The sequence below is a fragment of the Perca fluviatilis genome, chromosome 16 (assembly GCF_010015445.1).
Source record: "Perca fluviatilis chromosome 16, GENO_Pfluv_1.0, whole genome shotgun sequence".
Taxonomy (NCBI): Eukaryota; Metazoa; Chordata; class Actinopteri; order Perciformes; family Percidae; genus Perca; species Perca fluviatilis.
Window position 1 is genome coordinate 19,866,383 of NC_053127.1, and position 25,756 is coordinate 19,892,138.

General features: G+C 39.8%; 1 protein-coding gene across 1 annotated transcript; it reads right to left on the reverse strand.

Moving 5' to 3' along the window:
- Nucleotides 1-332: 332 nt before the first annotated feature.
- grm5a (glutamate receptor, metabotropic 5a) lies at nucleotides 333-24,402 on the reverse strand. The gene is made up of 18 exons (XM_039777516.1): nucleotides 23,989-24,402; nucleotides 23,277-23,588; nucleotides 23,058-23,191; nucleotides 21,528-21,789; nucleotides 20,890-21,004; nucleotides 18,834-19,083; nucleotides 13,587-13,822; nucleotides 13,345-13,466; nucleotides 13,134-13,258; nucleotides 12,884-13,052; nucleotides 10,974-11,100; nucleotides 10,148-10,265; nucleotides 9,386-9,572; nucleotides 8,435-8,593; nucleotides 8,112-8,237; nucleotides 7,730-7,912; nucleotides 7,455-7,621; nucleotides 333-3,181 (listed from the first exon to the last, which is right to left on the reverse strand). Exons 2-18 carry the CDS (start codon nucleotides 23,502-23,504, stop codon nucleotides 2,296-2,298), a joined length of 3,594 nt encoding a protein of 1,197 aa, XP_039633450.1. The 5' UTR covers nucleotides 23,505-23,588; nucleotides 23,989-24,402; the 3' UTR covers nucleotides 333-2,295.
- Between the last annotated feature and the right edge of the window lie 1,354 nt (nucleotides 24,403-25,756).

The window sequence follows — 25,756 nt, forward strand, 5'->3', positions numbered from 1 at the left end:
AATTATCGCACCATGATTTGACACAATTATCTTCTTATTTAGAGAAGGTTCATAAGTAACATCAACTAAGGAAGTGTAAAAATAACTACCGCTGCATATGATCCAGTTACTACCATCAAAAAATACGTGACTCCTTCAAACATAGACAAAAGCGTCGTTCAAATGTCACTTTGAGACATTTTCTTCCAGTTACAGTTGTACTTTACATTTTTAAATATTCAGATAAAGTATTATTCCTATAATTGCGATGAAGAATTTATATAATGTGAATGAAGCATTCCTAAAATGTAAACAGGGAGCATTAACAAGAATTACAAACAATTGTAAGAAAATGTTTTGCATTTTGGATGGAAACATTTATTGCAGCACAGGTCTAAATTGTAAATTCTGTCTATTTGAAAGGCAGATGAAGAGATAAGACCAAGACAAACGTCTTATGTAGATTATATCAGTGAATAAAGCTTAGTATAATTCTGCAAATTTGGCACAAACCTGCATGCAAATATGGCAATTGTCTATGATATCGAAGCCAGTAGAAAAACACTACACAATTCAAAAAACTTGAACACATTCCTGCCTTTGTAAACATACAGATAAAAAATAATGACTGAAGGACTGATAAACAAGCATAAGCTAGCTCTGACCTGAACATCATCAGTTACATCTGCTAGCCTGTCAATCTACATCCCCATAGAGGCCAAAATGCAGATACAAAAAGAATATTCATTGATTCATTGTCATATATTATAAAAATAATAATAATAATAATAATGGCTGAAACATGAGCCCATTTATAGAAACATAATGTAATTGACATATACTGCAGGTAGATATCGGCACATATGTAGGTGAAAAGCCAGGCTAGAAACAACTGTTTTGCAATAGATGTTTGGCACAAAATCTGGCACACTTTCAGTTTGCTTCTCTCCTCCTTAAGCTAATCTTAAAAACAAATCAATATTCACAGACTGATAGTATCATTAATTTGCTACTGTATCTATTCATCTTATTAGTTTCACATGTACAATATATATATATATATATATAAAAAAAGTAATTTATTACAAATATAACTTAAAGAGTGCAAACAAATCTTGACATCATGCAAACTGGAAACATTTTGAGCCAAAAGATGACAGCGCTCGTTCAGCAGGTAAGGAGTTGAAGTCAAAAGGTATTTTGGTTCAGACACATCCTGAGGTGGAAGATCATTTTGGTCCACTTTAAATGACAATGTATCGTACATTCAGCTAAGAGAAAAGAATTAAAGAAGACATCTAAGTATTCCATAAACTCGTTGTGGATTAGACACTTGACGATTATGTCTATTTAGACAATGTCTTACATTCCTTTGAGATGTCCTCTCAGGATGGGTGGGGGTTTCATTCTCAGTAAATATTTTCTTTTCAAGAAAAGAAAAGCTCTCCACACAAAAAAAATGCTTCCTGATTCACATACTGCAGCATCTGTAAACTTTCTCCTATATCGTCAGGATATACAATACTTGCTTATGTTTTCTAGGACTGACAACCTATTAGAGGGCAGCATTCATGCTGATACAATCGACATCCACCTGGATCTCAAAATATTAAAGATTAGGGCAATTTGTCAGTAACAAAAACATTACATGTACAGAAAGTCAACAGCAATAATATACAGTAAGCAATAAAAACAAATCACACTTTCTGTGTTTATGATAATATGTGATGCAAAATATACAAATTAAATACAATTATCTTTACAACCTGCACCTACCTAAAAAAAAAATCAAATGCCATTTTGAAGTTCAGTATATAAGCCATTTTGGCTTAATCCAAAGAAACACTGAATATAAACATTTGGTGAATTTCCCCTATTTATGATTGATGACCATTTTTATAATGAAATCAAAATGTATTTTTTACATACATTTTTCTCAGCTTATTAGTATTTTCTTTGGAATTTGAAAAGTTAGAAACCTGTGTCAGTCAGTATAGCATTCTAAAATGCCCATATTGTCAAGTTTTACTCACTTGGAAACAAACGATGAAGCACTGACAATGCTCAGCTTAATTTCAGCATTTAATATTTGCAGTCGTGCCACTTTTCTCTCAGTCCTCTCAATGGAGGCATGTAATGGGTGCATTCAATCCAATCTGAAAATGAAAATATATTTTAAAAACTGACTACAAATTCTGAATATCCCCATGTAGAAAGGCGTCCAAGAGTCTGGTCCAGTCTAAAGCTTTGTCTTTTTTAAATAGCCCAAAAAAACGATAAACAAGGAGAAAAACGTGTAGTGAAAGGAGAGCAGGTTTAGAGAGAGGAGGAGCTCTGGCTGTAGTGTCTCAGCAGCAGCTGGTCATATTCAGCCTCAGAGGCCGGGGACATCGAGGTGGGTGAGCTTCCGCTGGAGCTCAGAGACGAGTCTCTAAACGGGGAGGGAGGTGTCAGAGCCACCAGCTCCTCCATATCCTTGGCTCGCCTGCTACTCACGCAAGTCCCGGCCAGGTGCTCATAAATCTTACCTGCTGGTCGATTCTCGCAGAAATTGGAGACAACCGCGACTTCGGCATATGTGGTGGCATTGGAGGGGGCTTGTCTGCTCCTGGATGTGAGGTACTGAGGTGGGCCGGGGGAGGCATCTGCAGCTGCAGGCAAAGCAGTGGTGGACGTGGAGCTGACGGTGACTCCCCCTGGCAGCATCATGGTGTTCAGCTCGCTAATGTTGGCAGTGAAACGGTTAACCACACAGCTGATTTGGTCCATGATTGTGGTGCCCTGAGGTTGGCCGCCGATCACCCCTATGCCGATATCACCCACACCTATGACGCTAATGTCGGCACCATCCACCATACCAACACCCTGGCCGTTGTCCCCAACTCTTCTTCTAAACCCAGCTGGGTGCTCAGGTATGTAGGTGGGTAACGCTTGTCCGTCCTCTCCAGCCTCTCCTCCCTGGAAACCCCTTGGTGACTGAGAGGGGGAGCAGGTGAAAGGCTGAGACACCTGTTGCTCCTCATACTGCTCTTTGACACCAGTGTCCGCAGGTGTATCTCCTCCTTTAGAGAAGGGCTTGATGATGGCTGTCTGGTTCACCTCGACTGCTTCCTTTTTCTTGACATGGAATGACATCCTCTTCCATATGTTTGGTCTGTAGCTGTGCTCATTCTGCGCCCATGTCACCGATTTCCCATTGGAACTGCAAAACATAAAGACAGAGACATAAGATTTGTTTACATGTATTGAAAAGTGATAAATATGACAAATCCACTGTGCAATACTGCTAATCTTCTATACTGTATAGATACATGCATATAAATGTGAGTACTGCAAGACATTATTTGTATGTATGTACATACTGTAAAATACCATCATACCAGGATAACTTCCCCATATAAGCTGAGGTTCATGTTCTACTTCTTGTTGTCAGTATTTCTACCATCCCCCATTCTATCTTTTGCTGTCTGTGTAATTTTACATCTCCCTCCATTTTCTTTTTATCTTCCCTAGAAAGACAAATCCTTAAAGGCAGTGGGTCTCCTCTGGGAGTACTTAACCCAAATGAGGTAGCCTAACACTGGTAAGAGCAAAATTACGTTTAATCATGTATCCAGCTAATTTCAATAGCTAACATTACGGTATTGTGTGAACAGTTGATTTCATTTAATATTTTATGCGACATTTTCTTTTGCGGGGTGCAAATGGTTCACCAAAACAAGTTTCTTTTGGGGACCATTTTGCAGAGGCACCATTGCTGCATCCAGATTGTTGTGATTGTTTAAAGTAATACAAACAACCCATAGCGTTTTTTTCTCTTATCCCAGAATGTGTCTGTGTAGCCAGACCTTCCTCCACAGCGCTGTGGAGATAGGTCTGGCAATGCAAGACTACCTAATGTTGAGCCAAGCAGGTAGTATCTCCACCATGTCTGCCATGCCCCTACCCACCTGCAGTTTTGTGGTCTTAGCCCCTTTTTGCAAGACTATCCTTTTTTACCATAAACCATCACTAATAAAGTCCTTACATGAAATAAAATGCTGAATGACTGCAATGCAAACCATGATTGTTCTAGTATGTTATAGTGTGATTATTAACCTGATCTGACAAAAATCTGCAAAAAAAGGAGGCCACATTGTTGTTACTGTAGTACAAATGTAATATCTAATGGATCATCCAATGTAATTAAATGCCTGTTTTAGATACTGAGGAGTTCATTTAATGTGGACTATTAAACATTAGATCTCTGTCTTCTAAAGTAATATTGGTAAACGAATTGATATCAGATAACCAAATTGATTTATTTTTTCTCACTGAAACGATGAATATGTTAGTCTAAATGAAGCCACTCCTCCCAGTCATAATAATACTCAAATTCCACGAGGCTCAGGCCGAGGAGGGAGAGTTGCAGCCATATTCGACTCAAGCCTGTTAATTAATCCTAAACCTAAACTAAATTATAAGTCGTTTGAAAGCCTTGTTCTTAATCTTCAACACCCAACGTGGAAAACGGCACAGCCAATTATATTTGTTGTTGTTTACCGCCCACCAGGTCCGTATTCTGAATTCTTATCTGAATTCTCTGAGTTCTTATCAAGCATAGTCCTTCAATCAGACAAAGTACTTATTGTAAGTGATTTTAATATCCATGTGGACGATGACAGCAATAGCCTTAGTACTGCTTTCAATTCACTACTAGATTCAATTGGTTTCAGTCAGAATGTGCATGAAGCCACACACCGTTTTAACCACACCCTCGACCTTGTGCTAGAATATGGAATCAAAATTGAAGATTTAATAGTATTTCCGCAGAATCCTTTCTTATCAGATAATTTTTAATTACTTTCGAATTCCTATTACCAGACCATAAGAAATTAAATAAAAGTTTCTACACTAGATGCCTATCTGACAGTGCTATAACTAAATTTAAGGAAGATATTCCAACAGCACTTAACTCAATGTCGTGCCTTAATATAACAGAGGACCTTTATGTTAACTTTAGTCCCTCCCAAATTGATAACTTCGTAGACGATGCTACGGCCTGCCTACGGACAACTTTAGACTCGGTCGCTCCTCTCAAAAAAAGACGATGAAGCAAAGCAATTAGCACCTTGGTATAACTCCCAAACTCGCAAATTAAAACAAATCTCACGAAAACTTGAAAGTAAATGGCGTTCCACTAAACTGGAAGAATCTCGTGTGGATTGGCAAGATAGTATGAAAACCTATAGGAAGGCCCACAGAATTGCCAGATCAGACTATTACTCAACACTAATAGAAGAAAATAAGAACAACCCAAGGTTTCTTTTCAGCACTGTAGCCAGGCTGACAGATAGCCACAGCTCTACTGAGCCATCTATTCCTGTAGCTCTGAGTAGTGACGACTTCATGACCTTCTTTAATGATAAAATTATAACAATTAGAGATAAAATTCATCACCTTCCGCCCTCAACTTCTAACAGCTCACCATTGGGCGCAGGAGGACTGGAGGAAACGATAAGACCTGATACATACTTAGCTGCTTTATGCTACTTTTTCCTAGGACCTTCAACAATTAATGTTAAAGGTCTCTTCAGCCAAGCCAACTACCTGTCTTTTAGACCCTATTCCAACGAGGCTACTTAAAGAAGCACTACCTGTGGTCAACACCACAATATTAAACACGATCAATTTGTCTTTATTAACAGGTCATGTACCGCAGTCATTTAAAATAGCTGTGATAAAACCTATTCTGAAAAACCTACCCTCGATGCTGAAGTCTTAGCCAACTATAGACCTATATCTAACCTTCCCTTTCTCTCCAAAATCCTTGAGAAGGTAGTCGCTAACCAACTATGTGACTTTCTACATAGGAACAATCTATTTGAAGACTTTCAGTCAGGATTTAGAATGTATCATAGCACAGAGACGGCACTGGTGAAAATTACTAATGACCTTCTAACTGCTGCTGACAAAGGACTTGTCTCCATTCTTGTTTTACTAGATCTTAGTGCTGCATTTGACACTATTAACCATACCATCCTGTTACAGAGACTGGAACACTTAGTTGGCATTAAAGGAATCGCACTAAGCTGGTTTAAGTCCTATTTCTCTGAGCGATCCCAATTTGTTAACATTAATGATAAACCCTCCAAGTACGCTAAAGTTAGCCATGGCGTTCCTCAAGGCTCAGTGCTTGGACCAATTCTATTTTCCTTATATATGCTTCCTCTAGGTAATATTATTAGGAAACACTCAATTAACTTTCACTGTTACGCAGACGACACCCAATTATAACTGTCAATTCGAAAGTGGTCAGTTAGCTAAACTTCAAGCGTGTATTAAAGATATAAAATCCTGGATGACCCACAATTTCCTGATGTTAAACTCAAACAAAACTGAAGTTATTGTGATGGGACCAAAGCACCTCCGAACTTCATTATCTAAAGATATAGCTACTCTGGATGGTATTGCCCTGGCCTCCAGCACTACTGTCAGAAATTTAGGAGTTATTTGTGATCAGGATATATCCTTCAATGCCCACTTAAAACAAACTCAAGAACAGCCTTTTTCCATATTCATAACATTGCCAAAATTAGGAATATCCTGTCTCAAAACGATGCTGAAAAACTAGTCCATGCATTCGTTACTTCTAGACTAGACTACTGCAATTCCTTACTATCAGGTTGCTCAAATAAGTCCCTTAAGACTCTCCAGTTGATCCAGAATGCTGCAGCGCGTGTTCTGACGAGAACTAAGAGAAGAGATCATATTTCTCCTGTATTGCCTTCTCTGCACTGGCTTCCTGTGAAATCTAGGATCGAATTTAAAATCCTCCTCCTGACCTACAAAGCTCTAAATGGTCAAGCACCATCATACCTAGAAGAGCTCTTAGTACCTTATTGTCCTAGTAGAGCACTACGCTCCCAGAATGCAGAGCTACTTATGGTTCCTAGAGTCTCTAAAAGTAGACTGGGGGCCAGATCCTTCAGCTATCAGGCCCGCCTCTGGCAACTAGCTACCGCAACTAATGGGTTCGAGGGGCAGACACCGTCACCACATTTAAGAGTAAACTGAAAACCCTCCTCTTTGATAAAGCTTATAGTTAAGGAGTGAGGAGTTGCAGCGTCCGCCTAACCGGCCCATCTGCTCCTCTTCGTAGTCATCAGTTTTATTTATCATATAATCAATAATATAGCAAGAGTAGAGGGTGGCAGGCCAGTACAGCCCGATCCGGTTGGGGAGAGTTCTAGCCCGACCAGGCACCTCTCTTTAACCTGCCTCTCTTAGTTATGCTATTATAATTTATAGACTGCCGGAATTCCTTAGTTCCTTCCTTCCTTATGACACACTGAGTTGGACTTTTATCTCTGTTTTCACTTTGTTTTTAAAAAAAAAAACTTTTTGTTTTTTTAATTCGAGATAACTCTTGGATACAATTGAATTCAATTTAATTACGAATTCATACATAATAAACACTTAGGTCCCCCATATACCTGATGTCCTGCGCAGAGCCACGGCGTCGAAACAAGTTGGCCATGCTGCTCGAGGTTTTGCCTGTCTTGGCAGCTTTCTTGGCATCACCTACATGCATGCGCACCACTGTGGATGTTGTGAAGGCACTCCGGACATTTTTCTCAGGCTTGGCAAGCATGATGTACACCTGACCAAGAAAATAACTATTAGCATAAAGGTGTTGGGATAAAACAAATACAAAAAAAGAGGAAGATATATTCACTGTAACTCTGAGAATATGTGTTTCCATTTATACCTTTGGGACAAACATGCAGCAGAGAGCCACTGTGGCACTGAGGCTGACACTAAAGCACATGGTTATGATCTTGTAGTTGGAGCCAAAGTAAATGGGAACAAAGGCCAGCCAGATGATACAGGTGGTGTACATGGTAAAGGCAATATACTTGGCCTCATTAAAATTTGCCGGAACATTACGAGTCTGTAGGAGAAAAGAAAGAATAGAAATTTTAAAGCAGTGTAAGTTGAAGTAGAAAGGACAGGATACAAAGGGAAGAAAACAAGAATAGGCCTGAGTGCAAAGAAATAAAACCATGAACCTGATAGAGAAAGTACAATGGGGCGGTGTTATAAACTACTTAACTTAACTAAACTACTTAACAACTGTTATGCTGAGGTACCTTGAAGGCGTAGAAGGTGCAGCTCAGGATAAGCAGGCCATTGTAGCCCAGCGGCGCCACCACCCCCAGAGTGGTCAGATTGCAGATCAAATGTACTTCACTAATACTGGGGTAGTCATAGATCACCTAAGAGGAGAGAAAGTGAGAGATCAAGCTAGATGTATAAATTAATGATCATCCCCCACACTGTTCAGCACACACACACACACGCACGCACGCACGCACGCATACACACACACACACGCACACACGCACGCACACGCGCGCACACACACACACACACACACACACACACACACACACACACACACACACACATATACCTGTGGTGGCTCTATGATGAAAAGTGCCACAATAATCCCAAGCTGCAGCAGTATGAGTAGGAAGGCGATGACCAATTGTGCGCAGGCGGACATAAAGCGCGGTTTCTTGGTGCAGATCTTCTTCTTGCTGCCTGCCAGGATCCGTGCTATACGGTTGGTCTGGATCAAAAATAGATCAAATGGTGATGCAGGCTTCACTTACATTGACTGTGGATAATACCGCTTGCGCTGGTTTATAACAATAATCCCCTTCTCAGTTTTTTCAGATTTTAAATAACAACCTCAGCCCACACACAGATCCCAAACTTCTACCTTACCTCCCTTACAATTGGCAATCATCCAATCTCTGGAGGTAGCTCCTTTAATCCTGCCCTTATCCTTAGATGCCCTTCTATTTACGCTAAAAACCTAAGAAAAACATTGGACTATGATAGTAGTAGTGTCTGATCAAATGTGTTAGTTTGCAACATCATCGGCAGCTCTGCCAAAGGCGCCAACATATACGGTAGACTGCATACTGTATGTTTCTCCTTTTGTCCTCCAACTCCTCTGCATGTGTGTGTGTGATGAAAGAAGTTAGTGATCTTCAACAGCTAATTTCAGTTTTGTTCTATTGACGATTGAATCTTCTATACAAGTGCATCTCAAGCCCAACATCCTGTTTCATGTGTCAAAAAATGGAAAAAACAGAGAATTTTCAAATCGCAAAGCCATCTAATCAGACCTTTAATGGGAGCGTGTACAGATAATTTTTTAAAAATGTTTTATGAAATAGTTATGCTGTGCTGTGGAGTTTCTGAAAATTCTGATATCCAAATAAGCTAATGGTGGAATGATGTAGCTTTAACCCTCAAAGTTTCGCAGGAAGTGAAACATGACACTAACTTGTACTACTTGAACTGTGTATATTTGTTCCTCTAACTCCTGGCAACAAAACAGAAAAGAAATTACCTTGGTGACCAGCGCAGAGTAGCTCATGGCGGGGGACAGGCCGATTCCCAGCCGCTGGAGGTAGCAGTAGACTATGTGGGGCTTGGCGATAAGGGTGAAAGTGCACAGGTAGCCAAGACATATTCCAACTAGGATGATGTAGCAGAGCTCACGACTGGATGACTTGACCACAGGAGTGTCCCAAAATCTACAAATGGATCAAATTATATCTCACAAAATTGATAAAATACAGCTGGTGCAGTAAAGGTATTGCTTTTGGCTCATTGATATATTCAACACAATAAGTCTCACTGGTTTCAATGAAGACATGTTATTTTTGTATTTGAATGATAAAACTATATTTTCATATTGAAATATATTTACATTCTGCATCACACAAGAAAACATTTTGTCCTTACTTAGTGTCTGAATCTTAATGAGATATCATGTATTTATTCATTGATGTAATTAACAACATGACCATTTTTAGCAACACATATACACTCTAAAAATCACGTTATTAAAAATGGACCCAGTTTGGGTCAATATAGCAATTTATTTAATACCGGTTGATTTGACCCAACATTTGTGTTTGTTCTTTCTATTATGTTTGGGTTATTTAGACCCAGTGTCAGAAACAACAAGCTCAAGTTTTACGTTAAAACTACTAACTAGTTTTCCACCCATGGGTACTGCATTAGGGTATGTTATTGCTATTGACCAAGTTGGATTTATTTTTACTGTGTATGTACACGACTAGTAAAACCGTAGACTGTAACTTACTTGATGAAGACAGAAGTAACAAAAAGTGTAGCCATGAGGCCCAGGCAGGAGAAGACCACTGCAGCAATGGGCTCTGGATCCCCCCAACGCACATACTGCACCGGGATCGGTTCACAACCTGCAGGATACAGTGAGATCATGGGGAGTGAGAAAAGAGAAGAGATAATGAGAGGATGTGTCTCCATGTCTTTGCATGTTACAGCAACTCATAGCTTGATGTGGATGCAGCAAAATAAATTACTATTACAGTAACTGTGTGAACAACAACAATTTAGTTGTTATGTGTAAAATATTCAATCTATGTTGCAGTGAATTTTGTGAAACATTAAAGTGATCTGTAAGGGAGAAAAGAGGGATCAGAAAGAGATGGATCGATGACAAGATAACACACTGCTGTTCGCCTATGGAGATTACACAAATACACAAAAAAAAAACTTCCTTCATGTGTTTGTTTTCACATTACAGAGTAACAGAAATATTGTGGGAGACAATAAACGTTTATCTACGGGCAGGAAAGGGGTTTTCAACAGTGTGTGTGTGTGTGTGTGTGTGTGAGTGTTTGTGTGTGTGTGTGTGTGTGTCTGTGTGTGTGTGTGCGCGGTGTGCGCGTGTGTGTGCGCGGGTGGCGGCCGTATGCATGCGTGTATCGTGTGTGTGTGTGTGTGTGTAGAGTACATAAGATCTAAGGGGATTTTGGGTGCACCATGTGTGTGACCTAGATTCAAGGCTCCTCTAGCCTGTTTGGAAATCTTGTATTTGAAGTAATACATCTAGTAAACACATAAAAAGTAAAGTAAAAGTAAACACATAAACAAAGTGTGTTTACCAGTGAGGTCATATGTGGGCCAGAAGCCAAGGTCGCAGGCTCGACAAGTGTACTCATCAAACACAAACTCGTTCTCCTTGCAGGGAGTGCAAGTCCAACAGCAGCTCACCTCTCCTTTACGGATCACCTGGAGACACACACACACACACGCGAAAACACATGCACACACACACACACACACACACACACACACACACACACACACACACACATACACACACACACCAGTATGAAAGGGGCGGAAAGGTCTCAAAGCTCCAATGGCACTTTCCTGTAGCTAATCTTACACTCTGACTGGGCAGGGAAATGAGAATTTCTTTGTCAGGGGATCAAAAGAAGAAAAAAAGAAAGAAAGATGTATGGAATAGATTTATGCTTGTTATTTTAAAAAAGGTTGTCTTTGTCTTATCATCTTTTCAGTGTGAAAATAAGCTGAGGAGAGTGGAGACGTGGTGGGTCAGTGGTTCATGCTTTTACTTGCAGAAAGTTCTGGGTTCAAATCTCTGTGTGGAGCTTGCATGTTTGCCAGGGGTTCCCCTACGTACTCCAGTTTCCTCTCACAGTCTGAAGACATGCCATGTCAGGAGATCTGAAAAAACAACTCCAAATCCAGGACTTATTTTCTATTTCTATTACTATGATCCCACCCATCCTCTCAATTCAGCATTTCAGTTGCTACCATCAGCCTGCCGACTGAAAGTCCCAATGGTCGGGAATAACGATTACTGTAAACAAGAAATCCTTTATTCCGTCAGCTGTATCCATTCTTAATAAGAGGCCCCTTGGAACTTGCCTGCCCCATCCCCTCCACCTACACACACACACCTTACCTTAACCCTTTCCCCAAATCCCCCTCCCAACCAATAAGGCTGTTTTTAGGACATTCTACAACCAACACCATCACTTATTTCCATGTATCATGGAATGTTGTGATGTTTGGATGGACCTACATGCCAGTGAAAGAACAATCCACTTTTATTACTGCCACTTGGTCACTTCAAGATTTTAAGATGCGTAATTGTTGTGTATTGTTGTGTATGGTATGTGTTGTCTTATGTGCCAGTGCCAAAGACACATTTCCATGTTATGCTAATCTAATGGACAATAAAGTCATGAATCTGAATCTGAATGACTCCTATCTGTTGTCAAGGTCAGCACATGTCAGAGAGAGCCAAGCAGCTGGTAGAGCCAAAGCTAGGAATGTGGGCTGGGGTGTAAGGCCTGGAGGTGTGAACAAGTAGATCTACTCGAAATGTTATGCATGAGACTGGAGTTTTGAATTCCCTACAAGCTGCCACATTACGGGTAGTCAGTGTAGAGTGTGTAGGAAGGGTTTAATGTTAGAGACGTTTGGGATGATTAAGAGGAGGCAGACTGCAGTGTTCTCCATGATTTGGAGGAGCTGCAGGGAGTTACAGAAGCCCAGATGGGACATGATTAAAGCTTGAACAAAGAGCTTTTCTGTGTCCCTCGTGAGGTACTCGAAGATCTGATTGGACCATTTGCAGATTGTAAACCTGTGGGCCCAAGTCATGGCTGCTGTGTGGGTCATGATTGACAGTTTTTTTTTCAGTAAAACGTTGATACTGTATGTTCTGTGGTCTATAGTCAAACATGAATGTATGAAACCATGTCTGTTGTTTGGAGATAATAACGGAAACAGCTGCCATTATTACTAAAACTGAATTCCAAAGGTATGATGTAGACTTTGAATATAAATCATTTATAGCCTGAAGATGTTTACATACAGTATATTCTACTGCATGCATGCAAATAAAGCAGTAGGTACACGGTTACCACGTGTATTTTTACTTGATAAAAATGGGTTTTTAAGTAATTCGACATAGCTTATCAATTTTACAACACATATTTCTCTACAATGTAAAACTGTGTGTTGGATAGGTGCATACCTTGATCTGTGCCTTCTGACAGGGCTCAGAGCAGACTGACTGGATGATGTCACTGTTGTTACTCCAGATTTCCTCATCGTTCATCTTAAGGCCACCCTGATCCCAGCTTCCCACATAGATGTAAGCGTACTCATCCTCGCCTGTGCGCTTGAAGTTCATGATTTCATACCTAAGGCACAGCATATGCATACATTTACCAATGCTTTCAACTTCTTAATTTCCTTCCTTCCTTCCCCACCATAATCCTTACCTGCCAGGTGAGTCTCCACTCTGGTCAAAGTAGATGGTCTCCCCAGACACACCAGTAAAGTTGGTTCTCATCAGGAAATCCAGCAGCTTGCGGCCATCAATGGGCCGCATGTTCTCACACAAACCCTGGCACCAGGGGAGGAGCAAACACTGTCAATACGGTCAGGCCCAATGTGAAACCATACAAATGTGCACACTGTTCATTATCGTACCTTATATCCTGGACAGAGGGATTGCTGCATGGCGTGCAGTCCGTAAGCCATGGAATAGATGGCATTTATGACAAAGCCCATCTTGGTGTCTTGGGCATACTGATGGCGAAGAGACTCTCTCCCTGTGTAGAACAGAGACCTGCTCATAAGGAGAAATCCAATCACTATAATCTAAACTGATGGTGAAACTTTTATGATGTGAATACAGTAAGGAGGTGTGTGAAGCATCATGTTGTACTAACAGGTGCAGGTGCGGTTGTACATGCTGCTTTCCTGCGGATGCCCCTTCAACCTGCATTGGAAGCGATGCTGCCAGAACTCGGGGAACCAGGGGTTTCTCAGGTTGGCGTCAGGCTTCAGGTTCAGGTAATAATCGTCGAACCAGGTCACGTACGCCGACTTTAGCTTTATAGTGATTCCACCAGCTGCCTCCCTCTGGTAGCCATCGGTAACGTCGGACCTGTCTGCCCAGCCATCACTGGACAGGAGAGAGAGAGAGAGAGAGAGAGAGAGAGAGAGAGAGAGAGAGAGAGAGAGAAATGAAGGTACAGCACATTTAGTTTGAATGGTTGGTTCTGATACTGTATGACTTTGATATGTTTTCTTCTTTTTTGTTTTATTGCTTTATTGTTTTTTATTATCATTTATAGATTTTTTTGTTTTCTTTAAAGCTATTGATTAAATCAGCATTTTAAATTCAAATGCTGAGATAAATAGTACAGGCATATAATGTGAACAATAGAACAATTATATTGGACATTTACACGTTTCTACAAAATAGCTTTTCTAATTCTTACACAGAAACCATTCATTTATATACAGCACATTGTGTACCATTTAAGCATTATGGTAACTGTTGCTCAATTGCAACCCACACCAGGATTTGACTGTTTAGACAGCACTGTCACCTCAGCAAGACTTGTGGAAAACATATCACTGTTTGTTAGCTGTAAGGAACAGCTAGTAAACCTGATGCAATGTTCGAGAAACAAATGATTGATAGGCAGGACTTATTTTGTCCATTACATTACCATCTGTCTTCATAGAAGACGGAGGCATTTGGATTATGGCATTGATGCTGAAGAACAGCTTCCACCCCCTTACCAACACTGTGCTTATGTACTGGGGATCTATACTAAGCCTTGAACCTGGTTCACAATTACACCCAACATTACAGTAGTTCCTATTAAAAAACACTTTACTAAATACAGGATTAGGGTACAATAGGTTACCATATGTAGTTTATAATGATCTTATAAAGAGTAATAACACCAAGTCCATGACAACAGTTAATTTTATATCTGGCCTGGTGAAAAAAGCTGTAGTTGGTGCTTATGACAAAATTTTGTACCACTGTTGAACAGATTGAAAGAGACAGTTGGTGCCTCACCAAATGAACCTAATGGCTGCTCTGCAGAGAGTTACAGTAAAATAAAAAAATAAAATAAAAAATAAAATAATTATCATGATGACTCAGACCAACACAAGATCCACTGGGTGATACAAAAAAGAGTAAGTATTTGCTTACATATCCCAGTTAAAAAATTGTGAAGTGACATTTTTTAATTATGTTCACATGCAAAGATAACTTGAAATAAATCTCCAGGGATCAAATGTTAATGGTGCTGGAAGGACTTGGCTAGCTGGGATAGAGATGCTTCTTTTCAACATGCCGTTTTGTTTTGTATAGACTATAGTCACATATTTTTGTTTGCAAAGTTTGTGTCTGACTGCTGATAAATAAGATCTCTATGGGCTCATTATCTGTGAAGTCTATTGAGACACACTTGTAATGGAAAGCATACTGATTTACTTGACTTTAATAATTTAAGGAGCAACAATCTCTATAGGCCTGCATTGCAGAAACATGCTCTTCATATGAACCAATCTGTTAATGTATTTTTAATGCAGACAATATCAGAGCATATATTGGTTTGTCAATTGGACATTTTACATAAGGGATTAGTTATTTGTTTCATTCTACATAATGGCAGCTTGGTGCAACACCTTCTGACTATAATTACAAAAGATACCTTATGCTCAGTGAATTAAAACACCAGACAAACACCATCAGACTGCAGCGTCTGCAGACACATCTGATCTACTATTTATTCAAAAACACTGGGGGTTGGACTTAGTAAGCTAGCTCATCAGTGAATTGCTTAAAAAGGTTTCTACTCCATCTATTATTATCTTTCCCTCTGGACACTTGTCTACGATCAACAAAGACAAAAGGCTTATTACACCTCCACACATGTGCATACATGTAAACATGCACACCTCACTGACAAAGAAATTCACTCTTCTCTTTCTAACTGACAAAAAAAGCAAAGGAAGTCATTTTAAAAAAAACTTTGCAAACTGAACTGGAGTTACACAACAGTAGCGTGGGTGTTTTTTTATCATGCCTAGTTCTCTGGGTGAGGTAGGAGATCATTTCATAACACATCCTTAGAGAAGCGAGCACAGAAATGGTATACTGGCATAAAAAAGACAGGAATGGATATGAAAAGCATGGATGGCTTTGACTCTGGATAGTTTGAATCACTCTTGAACGAGAGCTCTGAAACCCACACATCGACCTGGGAGGGCAATATGCTGTGTGCGGCGTGTTGCTGCACCACCTACAGGCTTGAAGACACGCACGCATACGCACACGCGCACGCACGCATGCACGCACACACACACACACACACACAAACACACACACACACACACACACACACACACACACCATGCTCTTATTTAAAACAATGCTGGTCAACTCTCCAGCCAGATCTTTTCTGAGTGGACACTTTACTCTGTAGTGGTACGAACTTGAGGCTAAAAAGGTGTCCATTTCTAAAATTAAACTGAACAAGACATGAAAGAAAAAGTGAAACAGCTGTCTGAACGATGCAGAGGCAAAAACACTCTACCAAGGCCTAGGCAAACCTCGGTTGCTGTGTTTCCGGCTTACTCAGGTGCTCCAATGAGCACAAATGGCATTATTTGCTGGTGGGAAGCCAGTGGGGGATCTTGTTGTCTTTACTAGCACTAGCAACTCCAAGTAGTTGGTTGAAGCACTTGTGTGAAGGGACTGTCATACTGTATGTAAACTGTACTGCAAACTAGGCAGTGGCACTAAATGTACTGTATTACATGAAGAGTGTATCGCCATGCTAACGGCTCTTTGTGGCTGTTCTTAGGCACAGTGGTGATTTGAGCTACATGCTAACATACTCACAGTGACAATGCTAACATGTTGATGCTTAGCAGTTAATGTTTACATGCTCACCATCTTGGTTTAGCATGTACGCATGCTAACATTTGCTGATTAGAGCTAAACACAAAATGCAGGTGAGGCTGATGGGAATGCCATTGGTTTTTGGACATTTGATGATGCTACTGCTTAGCTTAGAAACAAAGTGAAAAAAAAACTACATAAATCTTCAAACAAAAGTGAACAACATGATTTGAATCAGCAAAGTGATTCGTGATTTACACCTCTAACATAAATAAAAGTACTGCGTTGGACCAATTAAAATGTTGACCTGATGACAGATAAAAAGTGAAAGGATCACCAAAGTTAATCATTCATTTTGCATGGGGACATAGCCTAAATGTGTACGCCATATTTAATGGAATCCATCTATTGGAACTATCCAATAGTTGGGGAGATATTTCACTCAAAACCACAGGTGGCACCAGAAAAAAAAGTATAATCCATCCAATAGTTGGCTAAAAACAGACACATGCCCCCCATTTTGAGAAGTAATCCTCTTGGAGCATCTTAACTCTAAGATGTTCTTGTGATATATGCACCATTGATACACTCCATTGATTTCTATAAAAAACGAGCTGAAGGATGACAGTGGCTTATATACAAAAAAAATCTGCTTAAGCTGTGCTTGTAACAAAACAGCAACAAAAAATAATGATCTTCTCCTTCAGTCCCTTTCTTTCTATAAATGGAACCTAAGCATGAATGCACTGCATACATACAACAACCTGGTGAAAAATCCTCCAGGCTGACATGAAAAGGATGTTTGTTTAGGTAACAAGAAGAGCATGAAAGGTGATGGAGCCAACAAAGTGAGGTCAGAAACATGATGTTGAAGAAGGACATAACCATTAATAGGATACACTGATAAAAGTGCATGCTCATATTATGATCACATCAAAAGAGACACCAATCTGCCATCTTAACAGTACATCTCAAATCCAATTACCCTCAAAGCAGAACCGCAAGGAAAAACGTCCTAACAAATTAACTATAATCTATAATAATGAGCAGATGACAACTGTCTGGAAGCCCTGTGTGTTAATATGGATTATAGAGCATGGTGTTTTGCAATATGTAGTTCAAGGTTATATTATGTTTTCTACTGTCAGATTTGAGCGACAGCCTACATATGTGGCTCTTAATGAGGAAAGGCATTTATAGAACACGAGGGACGAGAGTGAGCCAGAGAGCTAAACCTTAAAATAAAACATGTTATTCTCGGAGAGAGTGAAACCTCCTGCTAAATCAACCCCCTCTTTTCCGCTTATTTCTTTCCCTAATTGCATACTGTCCCTCCTGCATCGCATGCCCAGCCTTTAACATTTTCTTAACCTGAATAAGCCAGTACATAGCAACATTTGAAACAGTAATATTTTCCCTAAAGGAAAATCTCTTTTATTTTAATGTGTCTTCCACAATGATATATTTTTAAGGATGGATTACAATGCTGGAAAATGACGACTGCCTTGGCTATTGATTTGTGTAATAGGTGGCCTTTTTAAATAACAAATCCCTGATATGCTGCCTTTACATGGCTACCAGCCACACCTCTTTTTTGTTGTTGTACTGTTAGACAGTGACAGTGACAATAGCAAAATTATACAATTTAATATTGATTCACGATTCATTTACTGTGTGTTCTGTTCCAGCACATTTGTGCAAGATAAATATGCTTCCCCATTTGAGTGGTTACGTTTTCTATCTGAAGGATAATCGTACAAACAACACCATGCTGCTCAAATAAAACATCTGCATTAATAATTCTTATTTGGAATGGTAAAAAAAAAAAGAAAAGCTGGCTGGGTTAGCCTTTCTCGATGACAGCAACAAGTGCAGCAATACAGACCAAATGTAAAAATAGCATCAAGTACATAGAATTTGAAGATAAACAAAAAATTCCAACTTCCACGTCTCATAAACGTTTGTGGCACAGTGTCACTGTCATGTAAATACAAAAAAGGTCATTAAAAATACCTTGATTTTTCTACACCACCATGAAGTTGATGGATGCGATGAAGATGATAATAAGGATGATGATGATGAGAGGACAAAGATGGCCCCAATGCTGGACATCTGAAGACAGTCTGGATTGGAAATGAAGACTAAAAAACCTGAAGCACAAATATTTTAGTCAATTCTTTTAGCCTCTAACACAAGCAACAACAAAAAGCTAATGGGTAAGAAATGCAGTCATGAATTCTACATACCACAATCCACCACTCACCTTCCAACCAGCAGAAACTCTCCCACGAGGCCCTGTCGTCTCATAGCCATCAGTATGCCTCGGACTGTCATGCCCTCGCAGAAGCAGGCCACAACCCTGGCTTTGGGCAGGTGAGCTCGTAGCTTCTGCAATAGCTTATCAAAGCTCTGTTCGCCTGCATTGCTATATATCTTATCAGAGTGGGCGATGCAGATCCCCTCCTTTGCTGCCATGTCTTTAAATGCTTCCATTCCACTCTCACCATAATTACCTACGGAGAGCAATACATTAATCAAATAGTGTTCATATACACAGATAATACTGCGCACACAGTGGCTCAGGTGGTAGAGCGGTCGTCTACCAATTGGGATGTCGGTGGTTCAGTCCCCAGCTCTCCCCAGTTGTGTGAGCAGGTGGCACCTTGTATGGCATCCTCGGCCACCAGTGTGTGAATGGTTCCTATGTTTAAAAGCGCTTTGAGTAGTTGTTAAGACTAGAAAAGCACTACATAAACACATTACATTAACAAAATGTTTGTTATCAATTTAAACCACCAGCATTCTTAAGAAAGCAGTTTAGGCAGTGGCTTTTTAGTTTTTTTTGCATTAGAATTTAAAATGTATTATCTGCTATTCCAGTATACTTATTTGACATTGCTCTGCAAACATTTATGCAATATTTTTTTTTTGTGCTCCCCACACTTTTACTTGGCATCAATGCTTTTTTGTGATCTTGTGATTCATGCACACAGGCGCACACAGGGTCTACACAATCAAACACACTGGTGTACTGCGAGCACAACACTTTAGAATCTAGTAAATTGGCCCCATTATGGCAACTGTCAGGGGTTACATTTCCCTGTTTTTGCTGGAAATGAGGTCACCTACTTTCTGTTGCTTAGCAAGTGTACTCTCACTATGGGCATGACACTGTTTGAGGCATCCTTTTTATTACTATGTGTGGGTTTTACCCCCATATGTGGCATGCCTCCTTGAGTTGGAACATTTTTCTTTTTTTTTTAAACTGTATTTTCACCTTGATTTAACTCTCTGTCAATGCAGCTAATGATGCTACTATTTATGTTTGAATTATAATTATTTTATTTTCTTCTTTGATATTTTTTCCACCTTTCTGTGCAGCCAACATTGTAAATAAGAACTTTTTTGTTGTCACAGGTATAGGCAAAATGTAAAGTAAGCTGAACATTTTTTCATAGCATACAGTTTTTGATAACTACAAGCATAATCTCTGGGGCTACAGTAAACGTTAATTGCTTTCAAAAATTAGGAGTGATTTGATTTAAGTCTCCTACCGTTCCTTCTCAGTGAATCAAAAGCTAACATATAGATAGGATAATAAAAGATACAATTCATATCCGATAATGGGCAACTGCTAAAAGCATCCCTGAAATAAGTGGACAGAGCACATGATACCCAGAGAGTTCAAAGCCCATGGCAGATGTTTCCTGAGAAGCTTTGCTAATTATGAACAGGATTACAGAGAATAAATAATCAGAGTTAATTTCATATGAGTTTCATATTCATGCCATGGATACATATAATGGCCTCCACTGAACAGTAACAACTAAAATCAGAGGTTTTACGGGAGAGTGACTTGACGTATGGTATGTGTGTGTTTGTGTTTGTATGTGTATCTGTGTAAAGACTCCAGTGTACTTGCTGACGGAGGCTATTCACACTCAAAATGATATACGAGATTCGGCAGAGCTTCCTCTACTGTATTTTGATGTCAGGTCAGAATGTCACTAAGTAAAAGTGTGATGCTTCGTCTCTGCCCCTTCAGATGGAAAACAGAAAAACTTCTGAAACTAAGAACTGAGTCTGGCGCTGCCCACAATAATGCAGATGCATGTGTTTCTCCATTTCAGACCCAATGTAAAAAAAAGAAATATTAATATTTAAGATTAGTATCAGCGTCACCTGGTATAAGACTATTTGCAACTGATAATCTGGCAACTCAGTGTAAGTGTCATGAATGTTGCTTAATCCATGTGTAAATATTGATTAAAGAGAGAGATGAAAGGAGAAACAGAATGACACAATTTAGGATGTCTTACCCTCTGTGTGTATTGCAGACACGTAGCTCCAGTTGTATTTCTTGACAATGTCCACCATGGCTTTGGCCTGTTGCATATCTGATGGAACCACCCTCATGAAATATTTATACAAGCTCTGTCGGAAGGAATTTAAATGTTCATGGCAGTATACTTGACAGCCTGTCTACCAGTGTCACATGCATCCATAATAAACCCTATTAAATTCCAGATGATTTTTACAACAAAGGACAATACTAATGTCTTAGCAGGATATAGCATACAAATCAGGCATACAAATGTAGTATTTTAAATTCTTAAATGTATTCTACCTGGCATCCAATCCCCAGCTTTCCACTAGTTTTATTATATGAAAATCATCCTTGAAATATGGCAATGAAATGTCTGCTTTTGTTATTGTCATGTCTGCATTATCGTCAGAGGATAATTTAGTTGAAAACCAGGTTACTTTGTAAAGTCTACACTGGAATACAATGCATCTTGTAAAAAGCAGACATAAAGTCTCTTCAACCCCAAACCAGTAACTGCCTAGAAAGAATGAAACACATTTGGTGAAGATATTTTTGCTATCTTGTAATTCAATGTGAAGGTTTGAAGTGTTCTCAAACTTTAATGTCATTGTTTTTGTTAATTGGTCTTACCTTGTCACTGAGATCCATGCTAGTGGCTGAGTAAGCTATTTGTGGGATGTTGAAGAGTTGAAGGAGATTTTGCACCTGGATGGCCACAGAGCTAGATCCTGGTCCAATCAGTCCCACAATGGGCTTCTTCGCCTGCAGCAACAGGCTCCCTGCTTCTGCAGTACACCTGCCCTGGCTCTCCTCCTCTTCGTTGGACACTAGTGTGTCCCGAATAAACTCAATGCTCTGCTCCAGCGCCACCGCAGAGTGCCAGCATGAGTCCCTGGTGTAGAAAGACTGAGTTCATAATGTTGTTAAGGCGAGCAGGATGCAAAGATCGCTATTTAAGAACATAGTCTGTATCTGGTGCTTTTGAAAAAAGAAAACCGCTTTACTATCGTTGATTAATTTTTTTTAGAGCAGTGAGAAACCTGCATTCCAAAGTTTAGCCAAAGCTAATATGAGATTTCAGCAGTATGACTCAGTCAAATGTATCTTCCAAAGTATTTTAGTCGAAATTTGCCTTTTTTTAGTTTTTCTGGACAGTGTTTCTTTGCTGAGCTGTGGCAGAGGGATACTGCCTGATTTGTAGGTCTGTTGCTGGGAAACAACACCAGCAGCATCAGCCTCATATTGGTTTCATCTAAGCTTTAAAATTATTCTTGTGCTGTGGATTTTGTCCCTCATTTCTTACAGTGTAGTTGCGCTTAGAATGGATCACACCACCGACCTTATGGAAAGGATGCATGATTGTGGCGAACAAACTTCTTCAACATATACTTTAGTACTTTAGTAGCTTAAACTCTAAAAACAAATCTGAAACTTAGATTTTTAAGGCATTTTATCTAGCCTGCTCTTTCAAGGTTAACACTTACTACAGTATGGTACATGAAAATCCTTGTCCTTAGACAAAGATAAAATATTAGACCCAAAAAAGGAACATTAACTTTAGTGCAATTTTGCTTGTTGGATTTGCAAAACAAAGGAAAACACAGTGTCAGCAATTACAGTTTTTTGTTTTTGTTTTTAGAGACCAGTAAAACACTTTGCCTCCGGTGAATGATTGAAAATGTAATAAAAGTACACAGCAATTAGTATTACAGACCTTGCCTGAGTGCATTGTTCTTAACATTACGTTTTGTAAAAAGTAGAATCCAAACAATGTTGCTTAATTTTTATGATTTTCCAGTAGCAGTTAGGGCGATGCCTAACATCTCTGCAGAATTCAGACAGTTGCTCAGGTTGTCTGTGAGTCTGCTAGCTGATTTGATCACTGCTTATGTGAAGTCCTTATATGTGGCATCTTAACCGAACAACAGTGTCATGCCAAACCTCTGGGTTTTATCCTACCCTGAGTGTAATATATTATATGTTCAAATTGGATTGCTATACTTTGTTGTCTTTCTGGTCTCACTCTCTCAGACTAACAGATTAGTCAGCCATTCTTTTATATCAAAATTCTACATTGTGTCTACACATGGTCCACTCATAATCCAATAGTAAAGGTCACTAACAGTAACATCATCAAATGTTTTGTGAATAGTTTCTGACCTGATCTCGCAGCCCAGGGTGATATTCGGGAGGATAGTGGGGTCTGCGTTGATTCGATCCAGAGTGTGCATCATGGCCTCCACTCTCTGGATCCCATACTGCTCACGCACCGCACCACACTTTCGCTCATGGACCTGAGCAAAGTGTAACACATCTGAGATTATAATGTTTATAACATGTGGAAAAAAATAAGAACACACATAAACACACAGCATGTACCTTGTCTGCAGGTGGTTGGTGGTGGACAGAGAACAGCGCTCCTATGATGATGTCACCAGGGATATGTGTCAATACCCTTCTCTCAGTGTTCTGGGCATTGACCCCAACCTGATCTTTCAGGCCCAGCCAGCTCAGATCAGCTCCCAGTAACGCACTCACTGCCAACAGCCTCACATATAACCCTAATCTATTTCCCATCTCTGTGTTCCTCCTTACACCTCCTGCCATCCTCTGTCCTCTTAGAGCTGACGTTCTGATGAATGTGCTGTCTTTGGCATGGTGCTTGTAGTGCCTGGGGTAAGGGTTAGATTCCTGAAGAAAATGACAGGGATTGGAAATAAAGGAGCTCAGTATGTAAGCACTTTTTTACAATACCCTAAGACGTTTTAGTATAAGACTTACTCAGTCGAGTCAGCGCATGTATTTTAAGTACAGTGACCATGTGGGGAAAAAAAGTAGGTTTGGTTATTTATTCACAAATCACAGCTTATTTAAAACTTGCTCTTCTTGCTCTCTCCCTAAAATGGCATCAAGTTGCTGTCCATGGTGCTGATAGGATGTTGTCAGGGCATCATGCAAACTAAAAAAAAGACATCTAGGCTGGTGGTCCAAAGAAGAATTAATAACCTATGTAAAACTCAATTCTCTATTAAGTATAACTTCATTATTGTGCGCATCTCATAGCTATAATATACAGACAACTTCAGCCTACCTGTTTCCTGCCAGCAGCCTTGCAGATGCCATTCCTTTTGAGATCGTTTCCATCACAGAAGAGCGCTGCAGGTTTCTGCTCAAGCTCAGTCTGGCGCCTAGCTACAGAAAACTGCAAATAGCAGCAGATATTATAGTCCGTTATTGGAACATGTTTGACTTACTGACGCACACGGCGGCCCCCACTCCTTCTCCACCTCCTCCTACTCCAAAACAGTGCAGAGCATGGAGCATCAACAGTGACTAAAATGAGCACTGTGGAAAGCTATGGGAGGCGAAGAACACAGACGCATTGTTAACATGAAAAAAGAAAGAAGTGCACAAATATAAGAAAAACAAATAAGGGATGAACGGTAACGATTGACATCCTTAACGATAGGCTAATGGTTAAAGTGGTGGTGTGGTGTTTATTATGGAGCGCGACGATCTGTTGCGATTGGCTTACAGAATTGGTAATGCGGGGTTCTCTTTCTGCCCTGACGAGCCCAGCCTGTCGTCTTTTTCACCCTTTTAATGTGATTGTGTAACCGACTCGAAATGACCGATTATTCATTAATCCGACATCAAAACGAGAGGATTCCCATTAATTGGAAAGTTACATTTAACATCCAGAGTCCCTCTTCTTTCACTTTTAAATTAAGCCGTAGGAAGGCTTTTATGCTTTTCGTTCATCCTCTCTCTTCCTGTTCTCTCTCTCTCTCTGTGTCTCTGAGACTATGGGCGTTCACTATTTCAGTTAAATCAACCAGATTTGAACAAGATCTCCATGAGCCTATCATAGCATTGCTATCAAACTTTTAAACCGTTGTCCTCGCTGCTGCTGCCCATGGGTTCCTCCCATCATCAAAAGCCCCACTCAACATCACATCCATTTAGATAGGCAGTTCCCTTCATTCCTGCACCACCACCAGTGTCTATTCATGACATCTCTACCCCTAAAACGTTCATGTCGTCACGATGGGGTTATTTTTGCACCAATGTCAATACATTTATTTCACTCTTATTACTCTTAAATTAAATTTCTCCTGATTGAAATACCATTGATAAAAACAGTGACCATATAATCCCATGTTTTTGTTTGGTATGAAGGGTTTTGTTTTGTGGCTGACCTTCCTGTGCTTGAGGTCAGTTTGACTTCATGCACAGCTTGACATTTGAAGAAAAGCATTTTATCTGTTCTCCTTGATGCTTCATGGCTTTTCATTAAATTTGCCATTACAGCCTCTGTGTTCAAAGAGACATGGCAGGGGTTCATCTGAGCTGGATGGTAAATGATAGTGTCCAGGACAGAACGGAGAAAGTATGCACTTCAACTGCAACTCTTTCCCTTTCTTGTCTTAGGTCAGAATGACTCCAAACATAATTAAATGTCTGCCTTGTATAATATAAAGTGTAATTATCTCCCACTTCAATGTGTTTCTTTCCAGATTTTCAGGAGACCTACTTTCTGAGTCATTCAAAGTCATTTCAGCATCAAAAACAAGTTTGCAAGAAAGTTGCACAGGAGAGACTTGATAAAGAGGTGAATTATGAATAGGTGAGACACACACAAAACTTACTTTACTACAGGTAGGAACCGCGGACAGAACCTGGCTTTTTGTTGGTGGCTATCTGCAGCAGTGGGTACATCAAGTGGTTCAGTTCAGTTTATTACAGTAAGTGGAACATACAGTTTTTACTTAGAAAGGCTACACATTTAGGAACAAGAGCAAACATGTTGATGTGTGCAATCTGGGTACGATTAATCCATCTATGATAAAAGAGCAAGT